The sequence below is a fragment of the Rhipicephalus microplus genome, chromosome 3 (assembly GCF_043290135.1).
Source record: "Rhipicephalus microplus isolate Deutch F79 chromosome 3, USDA_Rmic, whole genome shotgun sequence".
Taxonomy (NCBI): domain Eukaryota; kingdom Metazoa; phylum Arthropoda; class Arachnida; order Ixodida; family Ixodidae; genus Rhipicephalus; species Rhipicephalus microplus.
In genome coordinates, this window is record NC_134702.1 from 256503897 (window position 1) to 256528424 (window position 24528).

General features: G+C 45.3%; 1 protein-coding gene and 1 long non-coding RNA gene across 7 annotated transcripts in view; one reads left to right on the forward strand and one right to left on the reverse strand.

Annotated features, from left to right (window-relative positions):
* The window catches only part of Exn (Ephexin), a 191481-nt gene that overhangs the window by 155892 nt on the left and 11061 nt on the right, over positions 1-24528 (reverse strand). For 5 of the 6 annotated variants that reach the window (XM_075890921.1, XM_075890920.1, XM_037419966.2 and 2 more), the window contains exon 2: positions 13112-13256. In XM_075890921.1, the coding sequence (XP_075747036.1) occupies positions 13112-13241 (130 nt within the window). In that variant the 5' untranslated portion in view covers positions 13242-13256. Of the gene's footprint in view, positions 1-13111; positions 13257-24528 lie in introns of those variants that run through there. The other variant, XM_075890923.1, reaches the window with a different exon arrangement.
* LOC119159835 (uncharacterized) overlaps positions 1-24528 on the forward strand; it is a 77930-nt gene that overhangs the window by 3447 nt on the left and 49955 nt on the right. The window lies entirely within an intron of this gene.

A 24528-nucleotide genomic window follows, 5' to 3' on the forward strand; every position in this document is an offset into this window, starting at 1 on the left:
TCCCAGTTAGAATATTTTAATCTGGGATGTGTGTATCTTCTTTTTGCAGACATAAATAGAGAAACCTTGTTCAATTAACGTCATCACAGTAGGGTGTTCATTAAGAAAGTTAGGAATTTGGCAAGTTAGTTTCTGTGTACCAAGGTTAGTACGGACAGTGTTTTTCTTGAAGCTGATGTGCCATAAATTATGGCTGTGGTCCCGCTCGTGAAACTTCCTCAAAAATTCAATTAAATTGAACTTAAAGATATGATATATTTATATCGGATATTATTAATGACTAGTAGTCCATGCCTTTCATAAAGAAGGGGTTGTGTGCGGATGAAAGGGTAGGAGTTCAATTATTCTCACAGCTCGTTTTTGTAATAAAACGAGCCGTGAGAATAATTCGCATTCCCTTCCTTGTTGTTAGCGCACAATGGCATGCAAGCCTGAAAAGCACAGCCTTCGGGTTGTGCTACATTGTTACGTATAATAAGTGTTTTTGGTTTCAAAACACGCGTATCGGAGGCTATGCTTTTTTTTATCTTTTTGCATCAAAGCTGCTAGAAGCAGAGGCTGCCAGCTTTATAGCCATCGTGACATCAATATCGCTAACATGTCGACGGTGAGAACTCCGACGAACTTGGCGTTGCGTCTTTTGCATGCACGTTGTGGTCTTGTGCACTTCTCGCCTCGTTTCTGATAAATCCTCATTCGGGAGTTTAACTGAACGTTGACCTGCACGTAGCAATAAAAATTATAAGTGGCACTTGGAGCGATGTCAAGTAAAACACTTGAGAGATTTAGAATAGCGCATCGTGAGCTCTTGCGATGCTGTCGCTGCCAATGCGCATGCGTCGTAACACGAGTCGGCGTTCGTGTTCACGGCCCACGCGCAAAAAATACGAAATGTGAAAATGATGCAGAAATAAAGTGTGGCGATCGTGGCCCGCAAACGCTGGTTTCAAGGCTACAGTATCGCTGCGATCGTGCATTGCAGTTTGCAGCAGGGCAAACGCTATTCTAAAACTCATATGGCGCCCGCACCGCCCCCAGCGCTTGCAAACGGTATTCTAAATCTCCCTACTGTGTTGTAAACATTCCTTGCGAGCCAGGTGATGACTATGGGTGTGTCATGACCGCTAACAACGGCGTACGGTGCCTCAGTGAATTGTGCGACTTATCAGCATTTCTGGGCACCATCTTGGACAGTAGAGACTTCATCGGTACAAATGACAATGTTGCGGTTTCTGATTGCATCGATGCTGAGATTTTGGGTGCCATTTCCGGTGCCACAGAAGTGTAGCTGTGTGGTTGTGAATGTGCCAACGCCTTCGCTGCCGCCACTAATCAAGCTTTTGCCACGCTACAAAGCTTGCATCGGCAATCTGTGTCAATGAACGTTGCGGCCAAAGGAGCTAAGCTCGCTTATTTGAAAACCTTCAATCATATTAAGGATGACTGGAACTTGGCAGCATACAAGAAGCAAAACAAGTTTATGGACTAAGTAAAGTGCGGTAACCTGCAGTTTGCTACTTGTTTTTGAGCCAATCGTTATCCTAGCTTTTGTAACGATTTCAGAGGCCTGAAATTCTTCAATATAGGCCTTAAATATGCATATATTGTATGTCGAATTCTCGATATATAGAACTATTTTGCGACCCCTTTGAGTTCGATATATCCGGGATCGACTGTATATGTAAACAGCTCAGGTTAGTTTTTGTCGTTGTTTCCTACACCAGAAGGCAATACTGGAGGTGTGAAGTATTGTTGTGTAATAACTATTTATTTTGAACCATACTGGTAATAAATGGCGTAACATGAAGAGTATTCCAACTGCTCGAGAGATATTATTTCGTAATTTATATGGATAGGCAAAACTAAATATTGGTGAAACAAGACACCGAGGAATTTGAGAGACGTGACGCGTTCAGTGGGCTGTCTGTCATGAATTTTATCTTGGGAACGTTTACAAAGAGTTGGATTGAGAGAGAGACGCGGGATAAACGAGCGTGGCAAGACAACACACGTTTTATCACACCAAACAGAACGGCGAACAGTAATCTGGAACTCCCAAAAAGAAACAAGTATGTACTTGATAATCGGCTATACAGTAGAGCCCGAACTAATACAAATCCAAGAAAAGTTCAGTCTTAAGCCTAAGCTGTCTCTAGCCAAAATGGCATCTCGGTGGCTGCTCTCATGCGTTCTCGTAGTAATAGAACATTCTTGTTGTTCATATGCCACCCTCCGAGTCACGACGAAGTGGTACCGCCGCGCCGTCATCGTCATCGGCACTCATCCACGTGACGATCCACTCGTCTGCATTGCCGGTGTCTCGGTCCTTGTCTCCATTTTCAGCTTCGCTAGGCCACTGATAGGCATTAAGAAATCGCTGTCTGTGTTCTCGATTCCTGCAAACTCGTGCCTTGAGATAGTCTGGGCAGGATGCACGACTACAACAAAAAGAATACTGTTTGGTGCTTGTTACCGCCCACCAGCGGCCGATCCAAAATTTGCGGACAAGCTTCGACAGAGCTTTGAAATGGCAACCTACAGTTTTTCTTCAGATGACGTATATCTTCTCGATGATTTCAACTTTCCTGATGTAGACTGGCTTACCTTGTCTTCGCCATATCAAAACTCAACTGATTTTCTTGGCTTTTCGTTAGATTTCAATTTGTTCCAGGTAGTCAATGAACCCATTCGGGAATCTAATACACTCGATCTCATCTTAACTACTGCACCTGAAACGGTTGATACGATATCTTGCCTGAATGACTTCTCTGACCATAAATTAATCCAGCTATCACTTCGCATCCCACTTGCTCACGCCGGCACCATTACGAAAAAAATCCGCTACTTCAGCAGGGCCAAGTACGTAGAAATGAACTCGAATCTAGAACATTTTTTTCATGAAAAATTTCCGCCCGATTTCAATGACTGTATAATCGAAGCAAATTGGATGCTCTAAAGGAATTATATAGCTACTTTGATCGATCTTTATGTTTCATTAATAACCATTACAAATGACAAGACTAATCTTTGGTTCAACCGATCACTACATAGACTTGAGAACAAGAAAAAGCGCTTGTATAGGGCAACAAAACGTAGTTCCAATCCTACGGCTTTCATAAAATAAAAAGAATTCCTAAAAACTTATGCCAGTGCAATATGTGACGCAAAAAAAAGTACTATTCTAACGACTTGCCCTCTCTTCTTCAGCACAATTACAAAAAAATTTGGAGGACTATAGCACCGAGCAGGATTATCATCACATTTCATTACACGATGATAACCAAGCACCAGTGTATGCTAGCGAGTGTGCAGCACTGTTTAATAATTTTTTTTCCTCTGTGTTTACACGTGAAGACCACTGCAACGTACCATTTGTACCGGAACAGGACTGGCGCTATATGGAACCCATTACCATTACAGTTGATGGCATTTCACATCTCATTGCTAACCTCAAGGTGTCTACATCTGCCGGCATTGATAACATCAATTCAAAAATACTGCAAGACACCTCATTAATTTCAAGTCAGATATTATGCTATTTATTTAATCAATCCTTAGAGTCAGGAAACTTACCGGCCGATTCGAAGGTTGCTAAAGTCGTCCCCGTTTTTAAAAACAGGAACAAGCACTCACCAGATAATTATCGTCCACTAGCCCTCACATGCACCTGTTGCAAAATGCTTGAACACATTATTGCGTCGCATGTTTTCAGTCATCTTGAAAATGATAAGTTTTTCTTCTCCAACCAGCATGAATTTTGAAAATACTTTTCTTGTGACACGCAATGGCTAGAATTTACTACCGACTTGCATTTTGACATGGACGCTAATCAGCAGACCGACTGTATATTCATGGATTTCTCAAAAGCCTTTGATCGCATAGCGCATTGTCGACTAACATCAAAATTATCAGCCCTTAAACTACACTCACTATCTTTAACTTGAATACGTAACTTCCTGTCTTTTCGTCAACAATTTACAGTAGTTAATAGTTTTTCCTCTTCCCGTTGTCATGTAACTTCTGGTGTTCCTCAGGGTAGTGTTCGCGGACCCCTTTTATTTTTGATATATATTAATGACTTACCACGTAATGTATCATCCAGAATGCGTTTATTTGCGGATGACTGTATTGTTTACCGTGCCATCACGAACGACGCTGACCACATAATTATTTAAAACGATCTTAACGCTATTTCGCATTGGTGTGAAATCTGGCTTATAACCCTTAACGTGTCCAAATGCAAGTTTGTATCATTTAGTCCCAAGCGTAACACTTTCACCTTTAATTATATCCTAAACAACTTACCTGTCTCTCAAGATTCCTTATACAAGTATTTGGGCGTGCATCTAACAATCTTTCCTGGTCCCTGCATATAACTACTGTTTGTGCAAAAGCCTCCAGAACTTTGGGATACTTGCGTCGTAATTTGAAACACTGCCCTGGGAATGTTCTTAAACTAGCCTATTTAACGTACGTCCGTCCTCAACTTGAGTTCACTTCATCTGTCTGATCCCCTTATCAAAAATACTTAATTTCTATGATCGAATCAATTCAAAACCGTGCTGCATGTTTCATCTCTCAGAAACATAGCCGTCATTTTAGTGCAACTCAAATAAAGTTTGATAACTCTCTCGAACCCTTGGAAACACGTCACGCTGTTGCAATCGTTTGCTTACTTCACAAATATGTAAGCTGCCCTTATCTATTCCCCCTTCCCCTAGAAACTGCAGTGCGCATGTCAAATCGACTAAACAACCAACGAAGTTTCAAATGCACTTACGGCTGCACCCAAGCATTTAACTTATCAGCACTTCCCACAGCCGTAACACTATGAAATGATCTTCCTAACACAATAGTTTCAATCACTGACCATACACTATTCCACAACCAAGTATACTGGCATTACTTTCCGCAAAAATGTAGCTATGTATACCTCTACATATCTGCAAATGTGTTCTGATTTAGTTCCTCATTCTCATGTTTTGGCACCATTTATATTGACTACCTGCCATTTCTTCAACTTTGTATTAGACACCACCATTGTAACTACATTGTTTTTGCATGCCCTTCCTCTGTAAGTTGTTATATTACCACATTGTAATGTTTTGTACTCTGTTGCTTCTGTTATATTTTGTGTTTTCTTTTCTCGCCCCCCTTACTCAATGTCCCTATGGGAACCTGTAAGGTAACGTGAAAAAAAAAAAATAAATGCTTCCCAGGATGTCCCTTCAGAATCGTGCCACAAGATTCATCCATTCTCCATATTCATATAACGTCAGAATTTTTCTCTTAAAGGCAAAATCCAACTTGTCATCACTCGCTTTTCGTCGTCGTGTTACCACTTTCTTTTTTTTTTTTTTTTCAAATTGTTTAACAGCTCACTGAACCACCCACCTTACATCACGCCATCATCACTGCGCACCAGCCATCAACTGCAAGAAGCCCGCTCATGAACACGAATAGTAACATTGCAAGCCTCATTTTTTTTCCCTTGAGCTGCCAAAGACTGGAACGACCTGCCCTATTACGCTGCCAACATAAGAAGTCAAACCAAATTTTTGGTCAAGTTGCCAACATGAATCCCACCATAAGATCGACTTTTGTTGTACTATTTATGTTAATCACCTCTTATGTAATGATCCTCAACAAGGTCCTTTAGCTCATAAACTAAAATGAAATTAAACAGCTACTTTTACTTCCTTTTGAATGAAGAAGACTGACATTTGTGCATGCCTTGTTTCAAACATTTAAAATATTGTGCAGGTTGGGTAGGTCATGACAAATGTGCTCATTTTTCTTCTTAAAATGTAATATATACTGCTCAAATGCAATTTGAAATTATTTAACCATATTGTTATTCACTTCAAGTTTGTTTAGAACCTAGATTTTAATATTTGCACATGCCTATAGGTGACTGATTGGCAAATATCGAAAGAAGAGCACAAATCAGTGAACTCTTTCGCTTGCACCAAAAATAACTTATGCACTGAATTTAAGATACACTGACACTTTTTGTTTCTCTATTTTTTCTGACACAGTTCAAAAACAGTTTTCCGAAGTAGTTGTTAGAAATTAAATATCTGCCAATTTTGAAACTACCTTGCACACTTTTATTCAACTTTGTACACAAATTTTGTCCAGAGCGTCTCTCTGTTAACTATTGAATGTATTATAATGACTCTTCTTCTGTATGTGGTCACCTAGTCACCATTAGCACCAGTGAAACGGGGTTTATTGGCGCAAGTAGTACTTGCACAGCAGGTCTGTTGATGCGGAAAGCGGGCGGCAGCAACCAACGCAGCAAACACAACGCTTGGGGGAACAGCTCGCGCTCGGCTCCTCTTGCTAAAGGCGTGACCCACTGCGGCACATATTCTTCTTCCTCTCTACAATACCCCGGTGACGAAGACGAGCCATCCTGGCAAGTCAAGGTGACGAGATTAGGAGTGGGTCGTGATATGGCTTGAGACGACTCCCGTGGACAGTCTCACGACGAAGGCATCGCCTGTCTGTAGATGGCGTGACCGGCTCGATCACGTATGTGACAGGAGATCGACGTTCGACGACGCGATAAGGACCGTGCAACTTTGGAGCAAACTTAGCGGACAGACCTGGGGAGTGGAAGGGCAGTCGAAGCCAGACAAGCGAGCCCACGGCAAAAGTCTCGACTTGCTGGTCGCGGTCGTGGCGGTCTTTTTCGAATGCTTGCTTGTCCAAGGTGAATGATCGGGCCAACTGACGACACTCTTCAGCGTGGTGCAAAATTTCAGAAAAAGGGCTGAACTCTGAGACGTCGGGACGATACGGCAAAATGGTGTCAAGGGTCGAGCATGGCTCACGCCCATATAGAAGAAAAAAAGGCGAGAAGCCTGTGGTTGACTGCGTCGCGGTGTTGTACGCATAGGTCACAAATGGGAGAATGACATCCCAGTTTGATTGGTCGGAATGACATACATGGTGAGCATGTCTCCTAGCGTTCGGTTGAAGCGCTCAGTTAGACCGTTGGTCTGCGGGTGGTAGGCTGTAGAGGTGCGGTGCACCGTGCGGCATGCCTGAAGGAGTTGTTGTACAACTTCGGATAAAAAGACACGCCCTCGATCACTTAGTAGTTCACGTGGTGTCCCGTGACGCAGTACGAAGCATTGCAAAACGAAATTGGCTACGTCACGTGCACCAGCCGTAGGTAGTGGAGCTGTTTCAGCATACCTCGTCAGATGGTCGACGGCGACAATGATCCATCAATTTCCAGTGGCAGTGTAAGGAAGGGGACCATATAGATCGATACCAACGCGGTCGAAAAGGTGCGCCGGACACGGTAAAGGCTGTAATAATCCGGGTGAATCGGCAGCTGTCTTTCGTCATTGGCATAATGAACAAAACCAAATGTATTTTCGTACAAAAGTGTACATACCACGCCAGTAGTAACGCTGGCGGATCCGCTGATATGTTTTTAACACACCAGCGTGAGCATGTTGTGGGTCGGCATGAAAATACGCACAGACATCAATCGCATGTGGCGTGGTATAACCAAGAGCCATTTACGACCATCTGTGTGATAGTTTCTGCGGTATAGTTGCGCGTCCCGTATCGCGAAATGTGTGGCTTGGCGGCGAAGAGCGCGTGGGTACGCAAACGTTAAAGATTCGGAAAGAATGATAAAGAGAGATGTTATCCATGGGTCTTTCCGCTGTTCAGACGACATGCTTGTGACGGAAATGGGAGCGATGGAGAAGTTGGTGTCCGAATGCAGGTCTGCAGTGGATCTCACTGGTGATCGTGAGAGGGCGTACGCATCAGAGTGTTTTCGTCCTGAGCGGTAGACGACACGAATGTTGAATTCTTGTAGTCGAAGAGCCCAACGTCCAAGGTGACCTGAAGGATCTTTTAGCGACGCCAACCAACAAAGTGCGTGGTAATCGGTCACAACGTCGAAACTCTGTCCGTATAAGTAAGGACGAAACTTGCTTAACGCCGTAACGATTGTGAGGCATTCTTTTTCAGTTACGGAGTAGTTCATCTCCGCTTTCGTGAGTGCGCGGCTTGCGTATACGACAACGTACTCTGGAATACCGGGCTTTCGTTGCGCGAGCACTGCTCCCAGACCAACGCCAGTGGCATCTGTGTGCACTTCAGTAGGGGCACTTGGGTCGTAATGGCGTAGAATCGGTGGGGACGTAAGTAGGCGGCGCAGTGTAAGGAAAGCTTCGTCGCATGCCGGGGTCCAGTTAGAAAGATTAGCTGGACCGTTCAGTAGTTGTGTAAGTGGGGCTATTATTGTTGCAAAGTTGTGGACGAAACGACGAAAATACGAGCACAAGCCGATGAAGCTTCTAAGTTCTTTGAGTGAAGTCGGCTTCGGAAAGTCGGCTACGGCTCGAAGTTTGTCTGGGTCGGGGCAAATTCCATCCTTTGACACAACGTGACCAAGTATAGTAAGTTGGCGAGCCCCAAAGCGGCACTTCTTTAGGTTGAGCTGGAGGTTTGCCTTGGTAAGACACTGAAGAATGGTGCGCAGACGGTCGACGTGGGTAGGGAAATCAGGAGAAAATACGATAACATTATCGAGGTAACATAAGCATATCTGCCATTTAAGGCCGCGTAAAATGCTGTCCATCATTCGCTCAAACGTTGCAGGTGCATTGCACAGACCGAATGGCATAACCATGAATTCGTATAGGCCATCCGGGGTAACGAACGCTGTTTTGGGACGGTCACACTCTGCCATCGGAACCCGCCAGTAACCTGAACGCAAGTCCAGCGAAGAAAAGAATTCGGCACCTTGTAGGCAATCGATAGCGTCGTCGATGCGGGGAAGAGGGTATACATCTTTCCGTGTAATTTTGTTCAGTCGCCGGTAGTCGACACAAAATCTAATCGAACCGTCTTTTTTCTTCACTAGCACCACAGGTGAAGACCAGGGGCTAGAAGATGGTTTGATGACACTGCGCTGAAGCATATCATCCACCTGTTCTGCAATTACACTTCGTTCCTTGGGTGATACGCGGTAGGGGCGTTGCCGCAAAGGAGGGTGCGTTCCAGTGTAGATTGTGTGAGCGACGGTGTTAGTTTGACTCAGTGCCTTTTGAGGAAGGTCAAATGAATCTCGGAATTCATGCAGAAGGGTTATTAGCTGGTCCCGTTGATCCGGAGGAAGCTTGCTGTCGATGGAACGATTGAAGATATCCGAGGAGTAGTCATTCCGCGTAAAAAGAGGAGTAACGGCGTTCAATTGAAGTTGCTGGCCAGGGTCGTGGGACTCAATAGGCACAATAACGTTGTCATCAACAGGATGAACATAGCCCAGTGTTTCGTGAGCTCTTAAGGTGAGAGGGCATGAGCTAGGATTGCAAACGACAATTCCGGAAGTATCCTGGTGAGGTGGCAGAACGGCATATGGCAGAGACGTACCGTGGCGGCGACTGAAAACGTCAGATGGGGTGAACACAATGGTAGAGCCGGATAATTCAGTGCGATTGACGGGGACAACGATGGCACTAAGAGGAGGAACATCAACGTCGGAAGCAACAAGAAGCTTGCCCAAGTGAGTGCGCTCATTGTCGGTAGATGGTGCATCTGAAAACACAGATAATTCCACCTGCGCGCGAGCGCAGTCAATTACGGCGTGGTGGCGTGACAAAAAATCCCATCCAAGTATCACGTCGTGGGCACAAGTGGTCAACACGAAAAACTCGATGTGGTACAGGACGTCCTGAATGTTTACTCTCGCCGTACATGCTCCGACTGGTCGAATTGGTTGCGCACTCGCGGTATTCAGCAAAACATCGGAAGGCGTCGTCGTTACTTTTCGTATCGAACGGTAGAGTTTCTGACTCATCACAGATACAGCGGTACCCGTATCAACAAGCGCAAGAGTTCGTAGACCTTCAACAAACACTTCCAGAACGTTTGTGGGGGACGGGCGAGGACTTGTACAATGCGACAATTTCGCAGCTCGTGCTTCCAGAGCTACGGCAGTCAGTTTTCTGTCTCTACAGGGTTCGGTCGGCGACGCAGAGGGGACGGAGAACGGTAGCGGCGTGGTGAGGATGAGCGGCGGGGACCGAATGATCGGTAGTCGGCAGCAGGGCGGTGGTCTAGTTCGTTTGGTGACGGGTCGCGTTCCACTGATTGTGGGTTGCATTGACGTGGCAGTTCTCGTTGCGCGTTGTAAGGGGCCGGTAAAGAGTAGTCAGGGTACCTCGGAGGTGCAGCCGGGCCCGTTGCGAAGCGCCGGCGACAGAAGCGCGCCACGTGACCTGGATATCCGCATGCGTAACAGATCGGGCGATTGTCAACTGTGCGCCAAGGGTTTCCGTTATAACGCTGTTGTGTTGCTGGAAATGGTGTCGTTGATACTCGTACAGGCTGGGGAGTCGGCCTAAGCGGAGGTCGTGGCAGAGTAGCAGCAACAGCAGCATAAGTCAATGGCGCGGTGACGGGTGCTGTCTAAGAGACGGACGGCAATGCCTCAGAGACCTGCGCCTGTATTACCTGCCTGATGACGCTCAGAAGAGGGTTCCGTTGCCGGTAGATACAACAGGCACGAAAGTTGTCGGGCCACCTCCTCGCGCACATATCGTTTGATTTCGGACATGATTGCGCTGTGGTCTCCACCCAGGCTCAATGCCGCGAGAGTTTCATCGGTAGCCGCTGGACACCGTGTCATGACCCGTTGTTTGCGCAACTCCTCGAAGCTCTGGCAAAGAGTGGCGAGTTCGAACACGGAAACGTGGGCCCTTGGCCAGCAGCATCTGGAAGGCGGCGTCATCTATCCCCTTCAAAATACGTTTGATCTTGTCTGCCTCGATCATTGAAGGGTCAAGGCGCTTGCACAAGTCGAGCACATCCTCGATGTAGCTTGTCAAGCCTTCTCCTTGAAGCTGTGCGCGTCCCCGTAGGCGCTGTTCAGCACGGAGCTTGCGTACCTCGGGGCGACCGAACACATCGGTAATGCGTAGCTTAAAGGCACCCCAAGTGGCGAATTCTGACTGGTGGTTGTTAAACCAGAGACTCGCCACCTCTTTCAGGTAGAAGGGTACATATTGCAGCTTCGAAGGGTCGTCCCACTTGTTGCTTGCGCCTACCTTTTCAAATGTCGACAACCAATCTTCTACGTCTTGCTCATCAGTACCATCGAAAAAAGGTGGATCGCGCACGCGTAGCGCAGTGGGAACGATGACCATGGGAGGCTGGGTCGTACCTTGCTGGGTGTTTTCTTCAGCCATGTCTGGGATGGCAGGTAGTTTCCTGTTGCGGAGTTCCAGGTTGAGTTACCCAGCACTTCCACCACTCTGAAACGGGGTTTATTGGCGCAAGTAGTACTTGCACAGCAGGTCTATTGATGCGGAAAGCGGGCGGCAGCAACCAACGCAGGAAACACAACGCTCGGGGGAACAGCTCGCGCTCGGCTCCTCTTGCTAAAGGCGTGACCCACTGCGGCACATATTCTTCTTCCTCTCTACACCAGAAAAATGGTATGCAGCCCAGAATATTAGCCTTCATGTCTGAACCTTATGTGTTCTGTCACACTCAGGAAAATTATCATAGCAGTGAGGCTGACAGAATCAAATAAATAAGTAAATCTCCTCATAAGCGTCAGTTGTTGTTGTTGGTATCAACAGCCCCTTGGCGATACAAGCAAATGCTGGCAACGGAGGTCTGGTTAAAGGCAGCGTTTATTGTACTCGACCGTCCGCTTAGGCCGTGCCCAAGGAACTGCCCTGTTTAGTCTTCCAACCACACATTCCCGCCCTCTTGATCTGGTATACAGCAATATAGATTTCACAATCCACATGTTTGAAACTTCAGTATAGTTATGCACTGGCGGTAAAATACTCAGGTAGTAAAATAATGATCAATATGTAACACTCAACCTCCATAAAAAAAAAATGTAAAGCTAGCAGCCAGCAGAAATGAAGCTCAAAAACAACGATTAAAGAATTAAGAAACAGTGGCACACCTGAACAAAAACAAGAGGACCCAAACACTGCACTTCTTCCCATTTCAATGCTGTTTTTTTTTTAAATCTAAATTGAGTACGTATAAACCAGCCTTATTCAAGATGCTACATGCATGACCTGTATACAGATGAATAATTGTGATGACTCTTGAAATGTGAAACTGCCGACATTAAACAATCTACTCTAAATGGTATCTAGAGATGAGAAAAAAAAAACATGGCTAATCCCCCAGTCATAGGAATTGGTATATAATATGAAAGTGAAATGTGTCGCCACAGAGATAGTTGAGTGTTAATTGTGCATTGTTTTGCCGCAAGGGCAAAGGAATGAATGCTACAACAACAAATTGTTACACGAACAACGGCAAGCAGCCCGAAACTTGCGGTACACGTATAAAGCAGGAAAAATGCACGAAATGAGCACACATAGCGTAAGAGCGGAATAATTGTCGCAGCTCGGCACTTGAAGTGCGCTACTCAAACACAAAAAAAGATGCACGAAACGAATGCATAAGTATACACAGGACGAGCGCAAACAACTGTTATAACGGTTACTTCGTGTGTGAGAAGCATGCTCTTTTCGTAAAGGCGGCCGCTGCAGTGAGCAAAGCTGCTTTATCTTCGAGCACTCTTTAACCACGGTAACTTCAAAGCAAACTTGCGGTAGAAGCACAAGACGTAGAAAGCATTCCAATCACGACATAAGTGCATGTGCCCACAAGTGACTCTGCCCGGGCACGCCTGCATTGCAATGAGAGGTGCAATGACCTTTAAAGTGCACCCTCCACGTCACAGAGTGATCACGAAAATGCGCTAAAGTAACTGAGCTCCGAAAAGTGCCAACAATATATGGCGTATATGAATAGCTCGCCATTAGTAAGCTTAAGAATGCACTTTCTGTGGCCAAGTGATTCTGCGATGCACGCTGCAAAGTGAGATGTCGAAGGCTCGGCAGCCAGCAAAGAAACTTTTTCTTTGCAGTGGGTAAGTTTATATTTTACATCATATTCGTGACAGAAATACACCAGTGGAGTCGTGGAGGACCCCGGCACAGGTCACTTCCGTGTTAAAAAAAGAATTGTGATTTCATTTTGAATGCGATCTTCACACATTTTACTTATTTTCATGCATAGTTTTGACTCAAATGCGCACCTTTTGGCCTCGACAAGTTCCCCGTTGCTGGCACTTGGTGCCGGACAGGCTGTCGCACATCTTTCTGTGATAAGCTTGCACGTCGGATGGGCAGCACAGCAGCCTCAGGCTTGGCACCCTCTCCACTCATGGCTGGTTGAGTGCTCTGCACTTGCGGGAGAAGACAAATTTGATTGGCCGATCATCTGTAGCACTATTTACAAATTGGTCAAAAATCAACGCCCTTAAAAACAAGCAGCCACCTATGACCTGAATGCATGGCATCACACATAGGGCATCCACTTCTGAAATCATATTTTCGTTAGCTTAGCTTAGCTCGAAAACATAGTAGCTAGTAAAATTAACCTGCACTATTGGTGTGGAAGGCATGCTCCAGCTCAGCATGTGAAAGCAATTTTTATGTTATGGTGCCCAAAGAAAGAGATGGTCGGCCATAATGACAAAGTGACTACCAGTCATTTCTGCTGCCTACAACGCAACAATCAGCCAAGACAGCGCAGCTGAATTTGCGTTCAATGTCATATGAGCAAGCACGCTAGACTTTATTTAACCTCTGTTTTAACAAAACTAATGTTTGAAGAATTTAGTCCATACCTTTAAAACGTTACATTAAAAAGCTACATGAGATTTTACACTGGTACCACAGCTGTACCTAAGCAAGTCTGCCCATCAGAGCATTATTTATTATTGCATTCTGGCTGATCACACTATTAATTCAAAACATGAAGGCAACGAAATCAAAATGAAAGAAACATCAGTTACCAGATAGTCAAACCAAGTCGTTTCCTCCACACGTACACACAAAGAAAATGCTCTAACAATTCTTTACCACTGAAGAAACAACAAGCATGGATTTGTACAGAAGGTAAATTACAGTTAACTAAAGTAAACTTTACTAAATCGTTATTTCACTTAACATGACAAGAGCATGATATGTGATGCTAAAAACCAAGGATTCCATGAAGCTAGGAATTGCAAAGCAAATAAAAAAATGCAATCATAACGAAAAAGAGAAAATCCTCAGCCCGTTGTTGGCAGCATGAAGCTCATAGGAAACATTCTCCACAATGCACCTTGCAGAATTCTGCAAAAAGTATTAGTGAAAAAATTAATTAGTCAATTCTTAATCAGTTGAAACATTAGAAAAAAATTGTACAAGACCCCCCTCCCCCCTAGGTGCAATTTTGCAGCAGTCTATGAGCATTATGACTGCATCTGTCTGCAGGGCAGAGTCCTCCTTGGCATTTCACTGCCTTGCACAATTTTGCTGCACCACTCCTGGGTGGCACTATCAGAAACAATAAAAGAGCCATTGGTAAAGTTTTTTGCATGCTGTTGTATTAAAAAAAAAACGTGTAATTTTTCCTAGAAAGCAGTTGTGATTTCTTGATTTATACATTGAAATAATTGTAATAAGGTCTTGCGGGATGCGCCCGACTGCACAACTCAACATCGGGACTGCCAGGCCAAGCTTGTCGGCCACTTTGCGGGCCAGTTAGACAGCCCAATAGCTGTGACGTCACGCAACTAAACCATTGCCTATCTCGGAGTCAATATGGACACTGAATCAGTTTTAGTTCCTCACAGAATATCAGTGTGCCTACAATGGCCATTCTCTCCAAACTTTCTAATCCCGAATTTCCACTGAGCTTCCCGGCTGGCTTGAAGTTGTTTACCCGATTTCAACGGTGTACTCCGCAATGACACAACAGTCACTTGCAACAATTGTTATGCTCTATTGGCCCGCAGCTACAAGATAAAAAGTAGTCAATTGCGCAGTGCTAAAAGGCGTTACATTTATTTCAAGCTCGGAAACATAATGAAAAGGAAGAAGTGAAAGTGGGCACCATTTGGCACAACTCGTTACCTACTGCAACAATATTTGGGGTGTGTTCAAAAGACAGAATGATATGAGTCTGAAGGGATAGCTTAAGCTATTTATTCAAACTAAAAATAAACAATGCACTTCAGAATACACATATTATAAGATGACGTCCGGTGCTTTGGTACAATGTTAGTATTTGAACTTAGCTACAATAAAGAAACCTCCTGTAGAAAAATTTGCCACAATGTTGACGAGCCTTAAAAGAAGAAGGCATTAGGGACAGACGCCATAGGTGCAATCACTAAAGCTCTGCACAAAATGGATGTCAATGTTCTTACGGATTATTTTAGCAAAATCATTGCTAATACGAGAGATTCTGGAGAAATTTGGAGATGTGTTACTCCTGCTTAAAAAATCCTTGGGTTATACTGTTGTGTGAATGACAAGACACCTGTACAATGAGGTTTTCAACAATGTATATATCAAGCAGCGGTTAGAGCCCTGACCAGTTGAGCTCCGAGCGCAAGAGACGACAGCTCTTCATCCTCCTCATTGGGCACACACGCACATGATCCCATAAATTGGCATTATGCATGTAGCATAAGCTCCGGAGAGAGCAGCGCCATTTCGGCACTTCTACATGTCAATGTCACAGGGAGAGTGGTAGGGTTATAAACGTGCTACATATACGATGTCACTGACGTATTGGGCATATGAAAAAGACGAAGTGGCAGGAGCGATTTCCTATGTCACAGGAATAACTACACAAAGGGCTTTGTATGGGCCTGTGTATCCATCAAGCAGTTTTTCCAAGAAGCACACTTGATAGGTCGGAGACCACAGCAGGACCAAAGAACCAGGTGAAAAGTGCACGGCTAGGTGTCATCGATCATACAAATGCCGTTGGTCCTTTTGAGAGGTCAGAAGGTGGGTATGGGAAGTTTCACGTGCATGTGCAGCCCAGGTGATAGCGTCAAGGGTATATGCACTGGTCGGTACTGCGGTAAACAGGATGACTGTATCTACGGGCAACATTAGTTCTTGGCCAAACTACACGAAAATGGAGAGTAATTGGCAGTGTCATGGCGGAATGAATTGTACGCAAATGTCACCAACGGTAAAGAAAGCAAGGTCCCAGCCTGAGTGGTTCAAGGAAACATACTGTGCAAGCATATTTGTAAGCGACCGGCTCAGACGCTCCGTGAGTCCATTAGTCTGCGAATAATACAACATAGTAAGCTTGTGCCTCGTTTGACATGACTGCAAGATGTCTGCTATGACCTTAGATAAAAATGTGTAGCCAGAGTCCGCAAGCAGCTGGCATGGAGCTCCATGTTTCAACATCACGCCATGTAGGAGGAAGTCGGCGACATCTGTGGCACAGTTTGTTGTAAAAGCTTGTGCTTCTTGCACCGCGTCACGTAAAGGTACCACTCGTACTCCCTATTTTGTGACCATCGTATCCTGCAGTCCTGCAATCAACATGCGATGCCATTTTGTTTTTCCAGACAGCTGTTAGGTTCGAAAGTAAGTCCAGTTTATCAAGAAGCTCCAGAGTCCATTCTTGGCCAACTGGGTGGAATTCTTAGCAGCTTGCTAGAAAACATACTTAGACATTTTCGGAAACCACTTTTCCACAAAGCCCCCATTAGTGAGATTTTACATTTTAGTAATTAAATTATATGTATGTAAAACTATTCACAGGGAATTAGCACTGATAACTGTCCTATTGACGTTATACCAAGATATAAGGCGTGGAAATAAATACGTCACAATGCGCAAATAAATGAGATCAGTATAACTTTTTAAAAAGAATCATTACTAATAATGATGATGTGTGGCAATTTATGGCGCATAGGCCATTTGGTGGCCAAAGACTGCCATTTCATTAGATAAGGAATGTGGACAATGATTATGGTAGGTGACTGTAGAGAGACTTTAAATTCGATGAACTAATGCGGATAAAATCATAGAAGTATTAAAATCATGACAGTGACATGAAATGTGTGTAGTGAGAATGAATGGTGAAAGGTTGTGGTAATAAAACTATAGTGATAATCGGCATTAGCACTGATGCCTCTTGAATGCCCTTGTATACAAGGGCCAAGAAGCATGTGCTTTGTTTTTTGTTATAACCGTAGCAATGACTTCTCCTCAGAGATAGTGCTACGAATTGCCTGGGTAAATTACATGAAAACCATGCATGTGTTTTAAAAATGACAGCAGTGACTTTAGTTTGAAAAGTGCTTCCCTACCGATGAACATTGCAGGGTGGAATGATATCTGTTGTCAGTAGGGTAATGATGATATATGGTGTTTTTTGGCGCAAGGGCCATTTGATGGCCAAAGAGCGCCAGTTCATGGGACAGGGAATGTGGACAATGATTGTGATTAGCGGATGTATAAGGGCCATAAAATTCCTCGCAGTAAGGCGGGTAAAAACATACAAGTAATAAAATCATGACCATGCCGTGAAAGGTGTGTGTGGTGTGAATAGGTGACAAAAGTTGGTGATAATGAAAAACGATGGTGGACATGTATGGCATTAGCACAAGTACCTCACACGTTAGTACCCTTGCGTCCAAGGGCCGTGAGGCAAGTGCTTTCCTGTGTAGCCACCGCAGCAAAAACCTCTCTGGAGAGGTTGTGCTACGGAATGCCCGGGTATATGATATGAAAATTATGAATTTCTTTTAAAAATGCTAACAATGATTTATTACTAAAAAGCGATTCCCTGCCAACGAACATTGCAGGGTGTAGAGGTATATGTTGTCGGTAAGATAATGGAAAGTGTTGTCTTCTTAGAGTGTCTAACTGTTTACATTGAATTAAAACGTGAAGAACTGTTAATGCCTCACCACATTTATCACAGAATGGTGGATCACCACCGGACAAAAGATGTGTGCGTGTCGTGTATGTGTGTCCTATCCTGAGTCTTGTTAGTGTTACCTCTGTTGGACGTGATTTTGATACTTGTGGCCAATGGCCAAGGTGTGGCTCGATAACGTGTAGTTTGTTTTGTGTGTGTGTATCACACTTGCTCTGCCAGTAGTCCCTGAGGTTTCGTTTGAGAGACGGCTTAAGATCAAGGGCCGGGATCGATATGGACGTAATGGCGGTGCTCTCATGGACGGATGCAGCGAGCTGATCCGCCCTCACGTTGCCTTGGATCTCACGGTGCCCTGGCACCCAGCACACTACAACATGTTGTTTAAGTGTGTAGAGTGTGCACAAAATGGAGTAAAGTGAGATAAGGACCGGGTTTTTTTGTTTTTTAAGACTGTGCAGAGCCGTTACCACACTGAGGGAGTCTGTATAAATTACTGCTTTTTGTATTTGTAATTGTTTGATGTGTTTAGCTGCCACAAGTATCGCGTAAGCTTCCGCTGTGAAGATACTTGTGCGTGGATGTAGAGGGCCAGCATCCGAAAAGGATGGGCCGACAGCAGCGTAGGACACAGAGGAGTTAGTCTTGGAGGCATCTGTGAAGAACTCAGGACGTGTGTATTTGTGTTGAAGTTCCAAAAAGTATGTTCGGATATGGGCAATAGGTGCATGTTTTGTAACTTCTAGGAAAGACACATCGCAGTCTATAGTCTGCCACTGCTACGGTGGCGGGTATGCTACAGGAGCCATTAAACTGTGTTCTAGTGACACTGCACTTTCTTCAGCTAGACACTTCAGGCGAACCGAGAAGGGCTGCCTCATCGAAGGCCTGTTTTGAAACAGAGTTGAGCTCGACAAATCATTAAGTGTAGAGTATGAGGGGTGCTTCTTGTCTGCTTTCACCTTAAGGAAATAAACAAAGGACATGTAAGTTCTCTGCAGATGAAGCGACCACTCATTTGACTCAACATAAAGGCTTTCTACGGGGCTGGCGCGAAAAGCACCCGTAGAAAGGCGGATGCCCAAATGGTGCACGGGGTCCAGCATCTTCAAGGCACTTTGAGTAGCAGACTGATAGACAACGGCCCCATAATCTAAGCGGGTGCGAATGAGGCTTCTATAGAGGTTCATGAGGCATTGCCTATCACTACCCCAAGTAGTACGTGACAACACTTTTATAGCATTCATGGCTTTTAAACATTTTGTTTTTAAATACTTGATGTACGGTACGAAGGTCAACTTGTCCAAGATTAAGCCTAAGAATTTATGCTCGGCTTTGACGGACAGACGTTGCCCGTTCAGTCGAATGTCAGGTTCCGAGTGCATGACTCTCTTTCGAGAGAACAAGACACACGTGCTTTTTTGTGGGTTAAGTCGAAATCCGTTTTCATCTGCCCATTTGGAGACCTTATATAAACCCAGCTGAACCTGCCGCTCACAAATGGCCAAGTTGCATGACTTGAAGCCAAGCTGAACGTCGTCGACATATGTACAATAGAACATATTGCGGGGAATGGACAAGTGCAAAGAATTCATTTTGATAATAAAAAGTGTGCAACTAAGCACGCCACCTTGTGGCACGCCTGTTTCCTGGACAAATGTTTGGGAGAGCACACTGCCCAGACGGACACGGAATGTCCGGTTTGACAGGTAACTTTCGATTATATGAAACATTCTTCCACGCACACCAAGGTGGGACAGGTCTCTTAGAATTCCGAAACGCCATGTTGTATCATACGCCTTTTCGATATCGAGGAACACAGAGAGAAAATATTGTTTATGGACGAAGGCGTCTCTGATATGTGCCTCGATACGAACAAGATGGTCTGCGGTGGATCTGCTTTCTCGAAACCCGCACTGAAATGGGTCGAGCAAATTGTTTGTTTCAAGGATATGTACAAGTCGGCAGTTTATCATTTTTTCGAATACTTTGCACAAGCAGCTTGTAAGTGCAATAGACCTATAACTTGAAGCTAAAGAAGAGTCCTTGCCCTCTTTCAAAATGGGAATAATAGTAGCCTCTTTCCAGGAGGTAGGGATAGTGCCAGAAAACCAGATAGCATTGTACGAACAAAGTAGGATTTTTCGTGTTTCGGCTGGTAGGTTTTTTAACATTTCATACACCACACGGTCAGAACCTGGGGCAGAAGTACTGCAGGAGTTTAGAGATGTTCGGAGCTCCGCTAGACTGAAAGCTTGGTTATATGCCTCGTATCAAGTGGATTTGTGTTCGAGCTTCTGCTTTTCTATTCTTGTTCTGTATTTTTGGAAAGTGTCAGTATAGTGGGACGAGCTGGATACCCGTTCAAAATGTGCCCCGAGGAAATTTGCCTGATCTTCCACTTGAGTGTTTACGAGTGGAAGTGTGAGTACTTGTTTCCCTGCTATCCTACCGACCATGTTCCAGACTTTGGCCTCTTGTGTGTATGAATTGATCCCTGACAAAAACTTCTGCCAGCTTTCTCTTCTGGCCTGCCGACGCGTTCTCCTAGCTTGAGATTTTATTTTCTTGAAGTTGTCAAGATTTTCGGCTGTCGGTGAGTTCCGAAGCAGCCTCCAAGCTCTGTTTTGCTGTTTGCGCGCGTTTCGGCATTCAGAGTTCCACCATGGCACACGCCGTTTTCCAGGGTGTCCATTTGTTTGTGGGATGCATTTTGTTGCAGCATCAATCAAAAACGCTGTGAAGAAGTTGACAGCAACATCAATGTTCAAAGTACATATGTCATTCCAACCTAGACGAGCTATGGTATAAAACTGTTCCCAGTCGGCTCTGTTTATGAGCCACTTGGGAACCTATGGTGGACACTCAGTTACTGTATTTGTGCTCAAAACTACGGGGAAGTGGTCACTTCCGTACAAATTACTGACGACTTTCCACTGGAGTAGACACACAAGAGATGGAGATACTATGCTTAGGTCTATGGAGGAGTAGGTGTTATTGGCGAGATTATAATAGGTTGGTTCTTTTGGATTTAGGAGACACGCGCTCGACGAGAGAAGGAACTGTTCGATCAGTCGACCTCGCGCGTCATACCGAGAGTCACCCCATAGCCTGCTATGCGCATTAAAGTCTCCAAGGAGAACATAAGGTTCCGGAAGTTCATCAATTAAAGAGTGTAAATCACGTTTTTGCAGCTGATAGCTAGGAGGAATGTAAATAGTGCAGATTGTGATCAGTTTATCAAAAAGAACCGCTCGAACAGCCACTGCCTCAAGGGATGTTTGGAGTTGTAAGTGTGTGCATCCAATTCCTTGATTCACTATGATGGCAACACCTCCGGATGATGTCCTGGCATCATCACGGTCCTTTCGAAAAATAACGTATTTACGAAGAAAATTTGTGTGTTTTGAATTAAGATGTGTTTCTTGTACACACAACACTTTTGGCGAGTGTTCGTGTAAGAGTTCTTGGATGTCGTCAAGGTTTCTGAGAAGGCCCCTGACGTTCCATTGTATAATTTGAGTGTTCATGGTGAATGTAAAATAATGCTGTGTATGCGAAAAGCGAGTGGCTGTTTAGACGGGGAGTTTGAGTTCACTTAACAGGGCCGTCACCAGGCCCTGTTATTTGCTTTTTTGTTTTCTTGGCGCGCTCCAAGGAGCCACGCACGCCGCTCTTTCGGCACCAACGGTGCCGACGTATCCATTGCCTCCTCGGAGGCACTGGATGCCCGCACGTGCGGGCTGTTAGTTCGGATTTTGGGCCTCGCCTGGTGAGGGGATGCCTTGAGACCCGAAGACTCTGGAGTCTCCGGTCTCTGTTTGGGAGTAGGCTGTGTAGCCTGGGCTACAGCCGCCTTGGGGGCAGGTGCCACAACCGCCGGTTCGGTATGCGCGGGCCGAAGGAGTGGCGAGAGCTGGTGCGGCGGTGCCCCCTGAAGCGCCGCATCAGCGTATGTAGGTTCATAGAATGGAGCGACTCTTCGCCGTGCTTCCTTAAACGTAATGTTCTCCTTCACCTTCAATGTAATTATTTCTTTTCCTTTTTTTCAGTATGTGCAGGAGCGTGAATATGCGGCATGGTTTCCTTCGCAGTTTACACAGTGTGGCGGTTGTTTGCAGTTCTCAGACACATGGCCTAGGACTCCACATTGTGCACAAGTCTAACGACCACGACAGGTTTTAGAGCCATGGCCATACATCTGGCATTGGAAGCAACGACGAGGGTTTGGTATATACGGCCTGATAGATGTCTTTGTGTACCCTGTTTGAATGGAATCTGGTAGTTTACTGGATGCAAACGTATCAAGTGTTTCGTTAGTATTTCCTTATTATATCTTCTGATGATAATTCTCTGTACATTATTGACATTTTGGCTCTTCCACCCTTCCAAAAGTTCAGTTTCGGTGAGTTCAATAAGTCTGCATCAGATACCACTCTGCGAGTGATGTTCATGGATCTGTGTGGTGTTACGGTGATCGGTACGTCACCAAACGTTGAGAGGCTGTCTAGCTTTACAAATTGTGCTTTGTCCCGAACTTCGAGAAGAAGGTCTCCGCTAGCCATTTTGGTTACTTTGTATCCAGCCCCGAGAGTTTCAGTAAGACACCTGGCAACTACGAAAGGAGATACGGTCCTGGCTTGCTTTCCGGTTTTTTCACAGTGAATGACGTGGAAGTGGGGAAAACTTTCTATTGGCTGGTTGAAGAAATTTATGTTGTCGGTGCGTACCCGCTTTAGGCCGGTACGATCAGACAGTTGAGAGAATGCTCCATGCATGCCGGTCTTATTTTTGTTCAGCAGCGTTGGCGGCCACCCACCACGGAGCCCAACAAGGGGATGCTGCAAGTTTGCAGGTGCTGAAAGCTTGCAGACGTCAGCTGTACAACACTGCCATAACCCAATGCGCCTAGACCAAGGTAGGCTATTTGCACAGGGTTAACCCTTGCCGCCAGAAAAATTGGAAGTAAACAGAAGAGAGAAGTATACAGGAAAGCTAAAAAAGTAAGAAAGACGAAGATGTAGGGAGAGAGAGATAGGAAAAGGCGACTGCCGATTTCCCCTGGGTGGGTCAGCCCAGGGGTGCCGTCTACGTGAAGCCGGGGCCAAAGGGGTGTGTTGCCTCTGCCGGGGGGCCTTAAAGGTCCAATCACCCAGCGTCAGCTCAACCCCCAGGATCCCTTTTTCCCCGGGCACGGCAAAGCCACGCACGGCTAGGCGTGGGAGGGAGTAGAAACTCCCCCGTTAGCTCGGGTCCGTGGTGTCGCTACACACCAAACGCCTACTTGCGCAGGCGCCCCTGCGGGGGTCAGTAGGGTAATGTAAATTATTGCTTTTCAAGGGCATCTTATTCTTGACATTCAATTAAAATGTGAAGCACAGTTAGTTCTTTACCACATTTCTCACACAATGATGGATCGCAACCAGACAACGTATGAGTGTCCTAACCTTGGCCTTGTTGGTGTAACTTCCGTGCAGCGCGACTTAGACAATAGCAACCAATGACTGCGTTGAGGCTTGATAACATGCAGTTCATTTCATGAGTGCGTATCCCATGTGCACGGCCAAAAAGTCTTGAGGTTTCGCTTCAGGAGGTTTCAGGTCGAGTGCTACGTTGTATTGCATTGGTTGGGTTGATGGATGCAGCCAAATAGTCTGCCAAAAAATACGTTTCCTTCTATCTCGCGGTGTCCTGGCTGTATCAGGCATGCGCTTTCTGCACTGTCTGCCTTATCACGATAGCACTGCTATCACACATTTCGCCAATATAAGAGCGTGACAATAAACCCTGGGGGCAATCTTGTTCCTGCCATCATGTAGTTGCCTCGATCCTTACTTGACCAGCATTGAAAACAGTACATGATGTCAGAAGTGGTCACTTCGGGTCAAAGCTTCGTCTCGGTCTCGGTGGAGCCCCATCGATGGAAGTACTCAAGGCACCGCCACGCCTGTGGCTGACCGGCAACCTCTCCGAGCAATGAAAACGCTTCAAACAAAAGTTCGACCTGTTCCTTGCGGCGACCGCGGCGAAGGACCAACCCCGAAGTGAAGCCGCAAAAACGGCGCTCCTTCTTAGTGTTGCTGGTGACGAAGCTCTCGACGTGTTCAACAAGTTCAAGTTTGAAACACAGGAAGACCAGGATGACTACAAGACAGTCGTTGAAAAGTTCGAAGCGTATTGCTCTGAGGTAAGCAACGAAGTGCATGAGCGGTATCTGTTTCGCTCAAAGAAGCAGGCAGAAGGGAAACCGTTCAAAAAATTTGTCCGAGACCTGAAAAAGCTAGCTGCGCAGTGCAATTTCGGATAACAGCAGGATTCAATGATCCGCGATCAAATAGTGTTCAGAACGAATAACTCAAAGTTGCACGAAAAAATGCTTCGCAAAGCAGAGCTGACGTTAGGGAAAGCAGAAGAATTTTTACAAGGTTGCGGAATTTGTGGCGCAACGAAACGAAGTTTGGAGGGTAACTGACAGCTACATTGACGCTATTGCGGGGCGTGCACCACCACTGTGAAGCAGAAGTGCCCAAGATGGCAACAAGCAGTACCGCTGCACAAAGTGCGATCGCCGACACAGACCAACGCAGTGTCCTGCGTACGGCAAAAAATGCAACATATGCCACCTTCCCAATCATTTTGCCGTGTGTTGTCAACGTATGTCCGAAATTGCTGAGGTCAGAAAAAACGACTGCGATGATGACTTCGACATCCTAGAGGTGGGCGATGGCAATAAAGAAGCCAGAGACTGGATAGTGGAAGCTGAGG